The sequence below is a fragment of the Panonychus citri genome, unplaced genomic scaffold, assembly GCF_014898815.1.
Source record: "Panonychus citri isolate SS breed McGregor unplaced genomic scaffold, ASM1489881v1 Contig00021, whole genome shotgun sequence".
Classification (NCBI taxonomy): domain Eukaryota; kingdom Metazoa; phylum Arthropoda; class Arachnida; order Trombidiformes; family Tetranychidae; genus Panonychus; species Panonychus citri.
In genome coordinates, this window is record NW_026515426.1 from 82903 (window position 1) to 93908 (window position 11006).

The window sequence follows — 11006 nt, forward strand, 5'->3', positions numbered from 1 at the left end:
AACGGAGACCTTTTAATCATTTGGTTAACTCTCGATGTTATAATTAATAGATTAGAAAATAAAACAAACTTAACTTCAAATAGCAATTTAAGCTTTTTGAAGATTAATAACAAATAAGAAAGACAATGTATTACAAATATTATATATTAATCAATGAACATAATTCTTATTTTTTTTTGTATCTCAATTTGTGTATAGTTTATGAACAGAACAATTTTTTGTTGTCTCTTTGATTATTATTGGTAAATATTATCGATAATTAGAATTAACAAAATCGTTATCTTGAAGAAATTAAACTTTATCCGATGCCATTGATGCTGGAGATGAAAGAGAGATGCCAGATTCTGAATTAGATTCTTTGGAGGAAATTCCATTTGCATCGGTTGAATGTTTCCTTTTTCCTGAATCAATGTCATCATCTCCATTTTCACACATAATTGTAGCAGCTTCTTGAAGATCTGATAAACTTGATGGGAGACTGAACAGAAAAAAAAGAAAACAAAGAAACAATATTAGTGTTAATAAATAATAATAATAAACTTGGAAAAAGTCAGACATAGACATGTAAGACTAGAGAGTCAATGAAAAAGGATTAAGAGGTTTAACATTTTGCCAAGAATTATGATCTAAATACTTAATCTTTGTGAGAGTAGTAAAAAAAAAAGGATTATTAATCTTGTATAATGGTAAAACAAAATCTCTTCAATGAATTAGTTATATTTACCTAAGTCTCGGTGGAAGCCAAGTAGTGTTGTTTTCAGTCTCACGTTCAATTATCTCATAAGGTTTTTGACCAGAAAATGATTTAACCCATTGAAGTGATCGCAATTTAACGTGGATTAAATAATCAACAATAAAGGACTATTGAAATGATAGAAAGAGAAAGGGGTAGAAATAAAAAGAGAGAATTAATTCCATTCAAAGTGTATAGATAATTAAATCAACGAACCTCAGCAAGGTAAGAAAAGATAAAATTTAATAAAGCCAAGAGTAAACAGAAAAATCTAAACTCCATGGCAACACCAGTAACCTCCAGCTGAAAGATAATAGAAAAAGGATAAAGAAGATAATTAATATCAATGTTGATTTATGTTAATCATGACAATTTACCTCTAGAAGTGAAGAAAGCCATGGCGGAGGAATGAGAATTATGTAAGAAGTTAAGATAGTCATAACCACTATAGCTGAGATGAACCATTCTGTATGATTAGGAATTAAGATAAACATTAGTTAGTCTGTGATGCTATTAATTAAGTAGAGTGTTTTGTTATTATTATTGTAATTAAAACTAACTATTGGAGTAAACTGGCTTCCGGTAAGGTGCTCCTTTGGCAAATACCAGAGCAAGACTTATGTATTGGAAAACGGAGACGGAAAATATGGCATAATTATCGTGACAAGCGACATCTTCCTCATCAATCGGAGTGTGGACAATGTACCAGGGTTGGGCCCATAAAACAACCACTGCGGTCATTTGGAAGATGATTATGATAACTATTTGCAGGAATAAGGAGGCAAGAGGAACAATTCCAACCAAAGAGGACGGAGGAGGATTCTTTGAAAGTTCAGTGAAAGACTCAGTGCGACCAACTGATTTTTCCAAAAATAATATGACAATAATAGAGATGAGAAAAACAATTACAATTATGTAATAATAATAGAGTGTGACTCTCGATTATGATATTGATTGTTGTCAATATAATACTCACAAAGAACGAAGAAAAGAGAGATTAAAAACAGATCAATATAAAGATATTCCATATCTGATAGATTTGAATGATACTAAGAGAAAGGGAATAAAAATTGTTGATTAATTAGTTGTAATTAATAAGTGTTTAGGAAATTTTTTCGTATCAATACTTACAGCGTACAAAATAATTACAGAAATAAATTGAGCAAGACTGTAACAGGCCATGTATTTTAGGATACCAAAGGCCGTTACCAGAGAGGCTCGACCTTCACTAATTAAAACAGGTATACAGGAAATGTTTGGTGTCTTTGAGGTGAAAGGTGAGGCCACCGATGCTTCCGTATCTGATAGTGAGATACCTGCGTGAGCAGCTTTGAGAGCACCACAATCGTTGGCACCATCACCGCACATACCAACATAATAGCCTAAATCTTGAAGAAGCTCGATAAGTTGCTGTTTCTGATCTGGTCCCATACGAGCAAAAATGGTGCCACGAATGGCTACTTTGTTTAAAAGGTCAGGATAATATTCACGAAGTACTCGAAATGTTTTACCAGTAATAGCGATATGTAATTTCTCATCAGAATCAATGACAACCTTAACAAAATCTAAACTAGTTGATTTAAGTTGATGATCGTTATGATGATTATTATTGTTGCCATTGTTTTCAAAGGGTTTTGTTGCTGATTGATGATCTGCATTGGCAAATCTCCAAGTTAACGATGGAGGTGATAGTGCAGATGAATCATGTTCAATTGCGTCCAACAATACAACCTTATCATTTGGTTTAATCATTAAACATTCCCGACCTACACTTAGAGCTGTTAACATATTGTCACCGGTAATCATGACCGATCTAATGTTAGCCGTTGAAAGTGTTTGAATGATATAAGTTGTTTCTGGTTTGAGGACATTGGACATGACAAGAAGACCCAAGAACTTCATATCTTGTTCAATCTCTTCTCGAGGTGCTCGTTGCATTTTAGAGTAAGATAAATGAAGATCACGAGATGCAATACCCAGAACACGATAACCCTTTTCCGTATAACCCATTAGGATGTCGGAAAAATTGGAGGGTATGGTTTCCTTAAGGCACAATTTAGAGATCATTTCCGGTGCTCCCTTAGCGTAAAGGACAAAATGATCGTCTCCAAGGAGACGAGTGATAACTGACATTCTTTGTAGACTAGATGAGAAAGGAAATTGTCGCAAGATGCCAATCTCAATATCGTTGTTTATCACCTCATCAGCATCGATACCAGAATTTCCTGGTTTAACGATTGTCGGTGCTAATAGATCATATTTATTTTCGTCATCAACTGAAGGTTCTTCCAATATCCATCCGGTTGCATGGAACATTTTCAAATCCAATGGATCGCCGACTAAATTGTCTCCAATAATTGTTAATGAATGACAGGTTGACAGGCAAGATAATATTGGTCCAGTGGGTAATTGAGACGGATTACGAACGGGAAAGGTTAATCGAGATGTGATAGGATCAACTGGAATAATCTCGGAAAAGCTAAGATCATCTTCAGTTAATGTACCAGTTTTATCAAAGCAAACACAATCCAAACAACCGGAGATATTGATGGATCTTGGTGAGATACAAAAAATATTAGAACGTCTTAATCGTGATTGAGCATAAACAACACCAATGGTCATCGCAGCGGGCAGGGTAGGTGGTATAACAACCGTTATCAGGTCACATGCTTTGAGAAAAATTTCCTTGGCGGAGACACCACGTTTAACATTTAATATCACAGAATAGATGAAACCCAGACCAGCGAGAACCACAAGACATAAAATAAACTTATATATTTGACGATTAAAATGAAAATCAACCGGCTTTGGGAACATAATAGATCGAACCAGTTCACCTTTTGAGGTTAGAAAACCAGTACGAATGACCACCGCTTTAACCTTTGAGCTATCATAGTAACGAGTTTGAATGACCTTAGTACCACAGAATAAAGTATGTTTACCATGTTCCTTAGAATTATAAAAATCATCTTCATGATATAAAAGTGGAATCTTGGTAACTGGAACACTTTCACCCGTAAGAACAGATTCATTAACAATGGCATTACCACTAATTAGAACTGCATCACATTGCATTATACATCCGTATGGAGGTAAAATTATTACATCTCCGGGAACAAGATCACTTGATTCAATTTCTTCCGTTTCATCATTACCCCGACAAACTGTAACCGCGTCAACACCTTGAACTGTATCACGAAGTTGCCGCTGATTCCGACGGATTTGGATAAGAGATGATCCCAATGATAAAGCTGACATCATGAGAATACAAGAAGCATAATAATAGTAGTTATCGAAACACCAAAGAACGATGCTGTAGATTTGAAAAACGTAGAAAGGTTCAAGAACTTCATTGAAAAATACTTGAAGGATCGATTGTACTTCGACGACAATAGCATTTGGTCCAAACAATTTCAGTCTAGGAGAGAAAAGAAAAAGTTAAACTTATTAAAAATCTTACTGATTAATCAAATCTAATTTGGAACTTGATTTAAAAAAGCGCCAAAAAAAGCTTAATCTAATCCATTGATTTATCCTTTTAATGATAAACAGAATAGCTTTCAACTAATCTATTATTTCATTTACGTAGGTAATTATTTCATCAGGTAATTAATAATCTTACGTTTCATGATAATCCAGATGAATAACAATTATTTTCTCAAAATGAGTCAACATTATTGCCTCAGCTTACAACATTGTTAATTAAGGGCTAATTAAATTTAATCTTGTAATTGAAGACTTGATTATTCAAGATTCTAAATAATAAAAGATAGTTCATCAGGAAAGATAACTGTAAAGTTCAATTTTTACTACTTTTTTCATAATCAATTTAAAGGTTAATTAGATGAGATAAGATGTTAGATAATCATAATCACCTTTTGGATTGATCAGCTGGTGAAAGTCCATGTTGATGATAAAAAAATGAGCAATCGACATTTCTATCAAGTCCACTGAGCTTAACAAATGATTGACTTTCCTCGTCCCAAATGTATCGAAGTCTTTTATTGTCGAAGTAGGAGAAACAATCAGCATCTCTAAAAGCGCCATCACTGCGTTTTTTAGGCTTATCAAAAGACGATGACCAATGGTTTGTGGGTGAATTTGATTGATTTGGATAATTTTTAATCGATTCGATACTTTCTTTTGATTGGCAATTGAGTTGAAAATAAGGTAAAACAGCTGAATGCATCTTTTTAATTGTTTCCACATAAATTTGATTGTATGTATCCTGAGAAGACAAACATAATCAAAATAAGACCAAGATAAATTAGATTAAACACACAAAATTGGAGGTAATTACTGAAGGTTAAATGTATTAATGAAACAATTAACTAAATGGTAATGATAGACTATTGAATTAGCTGAATAGAGAAAAAAAAAACAAAAACACCAACTGTCACAATCGACTTACAATCAACATAACTTTAGATGCATCTTTTAGTCTACATCTCCGATGGGTACAGATTAACATCCAATGAGGTTTCCAATGAAATAATAACCGAAGTAGTCCTAATGTCAGAAATATCATGAACCAGGTAATTGCTCTAAGAAAATTAGATAATTGATAACCAGAGACCTCCTAAAAGAATAAGATTAATAAGTTAGTGATTAGGAAAAAAATCTACTGACAATTTGATGAGACAAGGAAGAGAAAAAAGGTAATGGAAGAAAAAAGGACAGAGAGGGAGAGAGAAAAAGAAACAATCAATGGAGAGGAAAAGGAAGGAAGAAATAAGGAAGACAAGGGAATAATAATTGTCGATAGAATATTTTTTTTTTCTTCTATTCTATTGTTAAACTTACCATTTGGTCTTCTTCTTGATAATTAACATAGTTGATATCATCTTTTCTGATCGTCGGGTTTGATTGTTTTCTTTGTTTTGGTGAGGTATCTATAAAATCAGATACATTAGATAGTTCATAAGGTTTCTCCATAACCCAAGGAAAAAGAGATAGAAAATAGCAAAGGTAAAGATGCCACAAGGTAGAGAAATAGAGGAAATTGAGATGCAACAACAAGTATGACACAAGAACAGGACGAAAATAACACACAAGATGATGTAGGTGATATTCTCAACCAATTAATGATAAAAGTAGAAAATAAGTAACACTGATTTATGATGAGAAAAGATGTCGGGTAGTTATGTCTAGTAGTAGATGTATGAGATGTATTATAATAGGAATATGTATGTAACTCAAAAGGTAGAAAAAGAAACGAACAGAATTTAGATCATTTTTTTTAGGTTAAAATGTTGAAATGTAAATGTTGTTTGATGTCCAGTAGAAATTAAAGGTTCTCCTCAAGTTATTCAATTCCAAGGGTTCAATATTTAAGAAAAGGTGAAAGATTGGTGAACGAGTTGATTGAGTAAACAATCAAAACTCTTTACCAACCAGAACCTTTTCCCATATATTCTCCTTGTGAATGCTGAAGTTTGTATGTGTTGAGGTGAGAAGAAAATATATAGAGAGAGAAGAAAACAAAGGTCACACTGGAAAAGAAATTAAAATATTCGAATGACTTGAAAAGATGGATAATATGGTGAGAAATATGGATGAAGATGAATATTTAGAGATGGATTTTAAGAAGAAGAACAAGTCAACCAGATAGGATTAGATGAGAATAAGGTAGAATAGAATAGAAGAAGAGTAAAAAACAAAAATGTCGAAGATTATGAGAGAAAAGAGTTGAGGTTAAACAGTAATTAATTTCTCCATAATCATCACAATTATATTAGAAATCAAGTGAGTGAGAGAGAGAGAGAGAGGCAAAGATAGAGAGTAAAGAAGTGTGATGAGTTAAAGAAGAAAAAAAATGAACAACAATTAAACGAAAACAATTAATTGAATGGAAAATAACATGAACAATGTTTTCTCCTCACGACCTGTGAGAGCTTCGACTCACAACAAAAAAGAGAGACACAAACTCATCTCTCTTTCCTTTTCTTCTCTGTCTATTTTTCTTTCTTAAACCTTCATCATCATTTCCAATGTTCATCTTATTTCTCTCTTTCTATTTCTATCTCTTTTCTCAACACCGGCTCTTCCCTTCTCATCATCTTTCAATAGAACAAAATGAAAGAGAAATAGAAAGAGAAAACCGATAAGCTTATTCACTTTTCTTCTTCTTCCTTTTCATCATCTTCTCAAAGGTAAACAATCAAATCTCTCATCATAATCATCCCTCTCTCTCAATTCCTTCTTAATCCTTTTCTCTCTGTCTATTTCTCTTTCTCTGGTATTCATATCTCTCTTTCCCTCTCTCACTTGAACTGATTTAGTTGAAATCTTTTGTTTTATCTCCATTTGTTTACGGTTAATGAATAATTCCTGATAACTTGAGGCGATTCCATTGGATAATCAAAATGATTAATTTTCTTAATCCATGGTAACCTAAATTCACCAACACAAAGAGTATAATGTTTCAACACCAAGGAATTAACTAATTTTCTAATCATCAACACCTTTAATTACCTTTTACATCACAATTTTGAACAAAGAGAATAACTTAGAAAAAGAATATTTTTCTTTTCTTTTCTATTCTATTTAGGAAAAAAAAATTATCTTAGTAACAATTTAATATTCCATAAGATAATCGACCAACTCCTTTAGACACAAAGTCTAGTCAATTGGAGAAACAACAACAACAACAGTTAATTAATTAATTGTTCCAGAAGAAACCAAATCAATCAAAACAATTCCAGTTTAACCCCGATGAAAGGGGAACCTTCAAAATCTCAACTTAATGAGAGAGTGACAAAAATTGATTACTTGGTTAATTATATTCTTCTTGTCAAAATGGATCTTCAAGGTTTGTTGATGGTTTCGTTGATTAGTTAATTTTGATTCCAAATGATTAACAGTTCAAGTTGAAATTCTAAAGGGATGTTATTGGAAAAAAAAGGAAAGAGAACAGAAAATAAACTCGAAACGTTGGTCGCCATTTTCTTTCATTTGGCAAAGGAGCAAAAATTGGTTAACCTTTGTGGTCAAAATTATTTTGGTGAAATGAAATGTGAGAATTTTTTTTTCCTTTTTCTCAATCATTTTCTCTTTTGTGTCAATATTTTTTCTTCAGAGAAAGATGAAGGTTTAAAGTGCAAGATTATTCCTCATCATTTACTCAATCATTTTCTCGCCAAAAACAAACAAAATGGTTACCGTTATAAAGAGAATCAAAAGTCAAGGTTAGTTTTTTTTCTTTTCTCTCAAATGTCAACCTCATCATGTTTCTTCAATTATTCTGAATATTATTTTTCTTATTCTCTATTCAATCCACAGATTCAAGTCAGAGGTGAAGGTGATAATCACACTGGACATACAAAGTTAAATTACTAACGTTATATAAGATTAATGAACTATTTTTGTGATGTTAGTGGTGATATTGATGACTCAGGTTCGCAAGGAACCAAAGAGATATCCTGTTTGTTTTATTCTAACTGTTCATGGTAAGATTAATGCTACAAAAGATTGATTTTTTTTTCATCTTTTTTTTTGTCTACCTCATCATTGTTGAAATAATAAACTGTTTCTCTCTCATTCTCTTACCATAGACGAGATCAATATATTGCAGGTCATCCACCAGAATACCAGGAGCAACCAAATTATTTTACTTTCGTTTTTCAGTCTATTTCATTTCTACTCTTTCTTGCAATCTTTCATCAAGCATGTTAACCACGTGAAGATTTACCATGAATATCGTCCAAAAGAGTCAGAAGAGACATGAAATATTCTGGTTATAACAGTGAGCATGATTCAACCATGAGATTTCTAGGAACCAGAGGATTGACAAACAGTTGAGAGCAGAAAGTTAAACAGGAGATTGTTGAAAACACCAACCTGATATTTAACTCTACATATTGTACTTTTGTATTAATCATCACAATTATATGACAATAATTGGGTTACAACCACGGGAATATGTGAAAATGAACAAGAATTGAAAAAAAAGGATTCAATTGGAACATGATGATCTAAGCAAAATTATCCTGCCTTGATTGTTCATTGATGTATTCATGAGAAAGTTAATTATCTCACTTCATGATATCAGCGACATATCCTAAATGAAAAGATTTCCTATTGGGGTTAAAGGTAAAAACCATCACCAATCATAAGGGTAGAGGTGCGATTATAATGGTAAACTAAGGACAATTGTGATTTAATCAAACTTTAAATCATTTGTAAATTCATTCGTTCATATTGTTCATGAATGATGAATTGTTGATGAATGATCAGATAGCCTAGTAATGTCTCTGTAATTATCTGTTCAAGAACTAGAGTTTTGGGTGTGTACCTTGAACATATTATGCAAATAGGAAGTAATCAACTTGAAACTATTGTCTCTTGATGTCTTCATTTTGTTGAAAATTTAATTACCTCAAAGTTAATCAATCTTATTGCTCTAATTTCTAGGTGATCATTGATGGATTCAAAGTATTAACCAAATGGTTTCAATGGTTTACAATTTCACTTTGGAAACAATTAATCTTTCATGTCAATTGTTCAGGATAATTTGATTTCTGGTCAAATCACTATCAACAAGGAATGAATTGATTTCTAGAATCATCATACGACATGATTGATAATTGCCAGATGAATCAACAAAACTTCAGAGTTAATTTGAAAGTTTAAAGTCAATTGTTTCCTGTTTCTAACAATCTAAAAATCAGTAATCAATTATTCTGATTAGTTTTGATTAAGTTTCTTTTTTTTGTTATAATGGCTTATAATTAACTTTTTGACTTAATCAAATTGAGAATATCACACAAAAAGCTGGTTTAATTAGTGATCGATCAATAACTGATTGATTTAATTCAGTTTTACACAATCAAAGAAGACACAAGTTCAACAATAGGAAAATCTAATGACGGATCAGTTAATTGTGTTTCAAGCAATGACAAAGATAATTGTTGTTAAAAAAAATTATCAGAGTCATTCTGTTAACAATTAACTTCCTCAATAAACATTAATTAACACAATCCTAAGGTTATTAATAATAATCTGTTAATTACAATGTTTCTAATCACAATTAACATCTATCACACCTTCAAGTTTAACCAACAACTGTAATAATATAACGATGGTGATGATGATTTGATTAACCTTGACAATTAACTAACCAAAAACTAAAATGGAGTAACTTTTATCATTCGTATGTTTTACAATCTAATTGTCACAATTAAGAAAGGTAATCGTTTTAATTGTGTCTTACACTAGACGGCGAAAGGTAATCACAATTAAAAGGAACCCAATTTACTATCACATTAACAGCAATTAACCAGTTGTAATAATTAATTGATGTCTAAATATTTAGATAACTAAATCAAATGGTCAATCGCCTCACAATCAAGATAAAAATAAATAAATATAAATCAAATTATAATCACAATTAGACAGATAATTTAACCCATAGCAACAATTAATCATCCACTTAATTATTAGGAAAATTTGTTTAAATGAAAACAAAATTTGATTAACTATCTAAATGTATTAGAAATCAACTAATAATTAATGAGAGAGAAAGTTTAATATTCATTAAATCATCATGATTGACAGTTCGCAATTTTAATTTGATTAAATTTGTCAATTAAATCTGATGATTAAGATTAAGATTATGATTAAATCAATAGTTGTATTGATCAAAGTTCAATAAGATATTGGATTGATTATCTCATCTTACCAGAAGCGTTATGAACAATTTAAGCTAATTGTAATCTACTCTCTCGATTGCATAGGAAAAAAAGAGAGAATTGTTGAATTAAGTTAATTCAACAATTAAGTAATTATTACAACAATTTATCAATTACAATCAGACTCTGAACAGATAACAAATTAAACCAGAAAACCAGAAATTGAAGTTATCCTTCAATAGGGAAACATAACCAAAAGTACCAAGAGTTGATTGTTACATATTTATTAAAAGTAACTCTTAGTTTTTTTTAAGATGATTAAGATAAATTGTTGATCTTTAATCATGATAATTAACTAGATATTTATTATTAAATCGTACGATGTTATAATAATATTAATATTAGTAAAGTGGGAGAGGTTTAAAATGTTAGAGGGAAACGAAAAAGTTTCTTAAAAAACGAAACGAATCAATAAATTTCGGCTCATAACAAGATTGACTCTCGACAAGTTTTAATAATCAACAGTGATTAAATTGATCAGTGTTAAATTGTGTGGTTCAAGTTAATTGTTAATCATGAGTGAACAAAATAATAATAAATTGTCCGATGAATTTGTTAAAATTGAGCAAAATGAAACCAATGCC

General features: G+C 31.2%; 1 protein-coding gene and 1 long non-coding RNA gene across 4 annotated transcripts; one reads left to right on the forward strand and one right to left on the reverse strand.

Annotated features, from left to right (window-relative positions):
- Positions 1–128: 128 nt before the first annotated feature.
- LOC128394468 (polyamine-transporting ATPase 13A3-like) lies at positions 129–6784 on the reverse strand. Its single transcript, XM_053354798.1, has 10 exons — positions 5537–6784; positions 5145–5312; positions 4609–4961; positions 1865–4151; positions 1710–1782; positions 1294–1590; positions 1111–1199; positions 950–1036; positions 725–861; positions 129–478 (listed from the first exon to the last, which is right to left on the reverse strand). The coding sequence occupies exons 1-10, from the start codon at positions 5666–5668 to the stop codon at positions 292–294; spliced, it is 3810 nt and encodes a 1269-aa protein (XP_053210773.1). The 5' UTR covers positions 5669–6784; the 3' UTR covers positions 129–291.
- LOC128394485 (uncharacterized) lies at positions 6757–10978 on the forward strand. 3 transcript variants are annotated; one of them, XR_008326377.1, is made up of 4 exons: positions 6757–6885; positions 7015–7920; positions 8015–8181; positions 8287–10978. It is a non-coding gene; the product is annotated as an uncharacterized LOC128394485 (long non-coding RNA). The 3 variants fall into 3 exon arrangements; XR_008326379.1 differs by lacking the exon at positions 6757–6885 and having other exon boundaries at positions 6962–7920; positions 8287–9018; positions 9146–10978; XR_008326378.1 differs by lacking the exon at positions 6757–6885 and having other exon boundaries at positions 6962–7544; positions 7617–7920.
- The last annotated feature ends 28 nt before the right edge of the window (positions 10979–11006 follow it).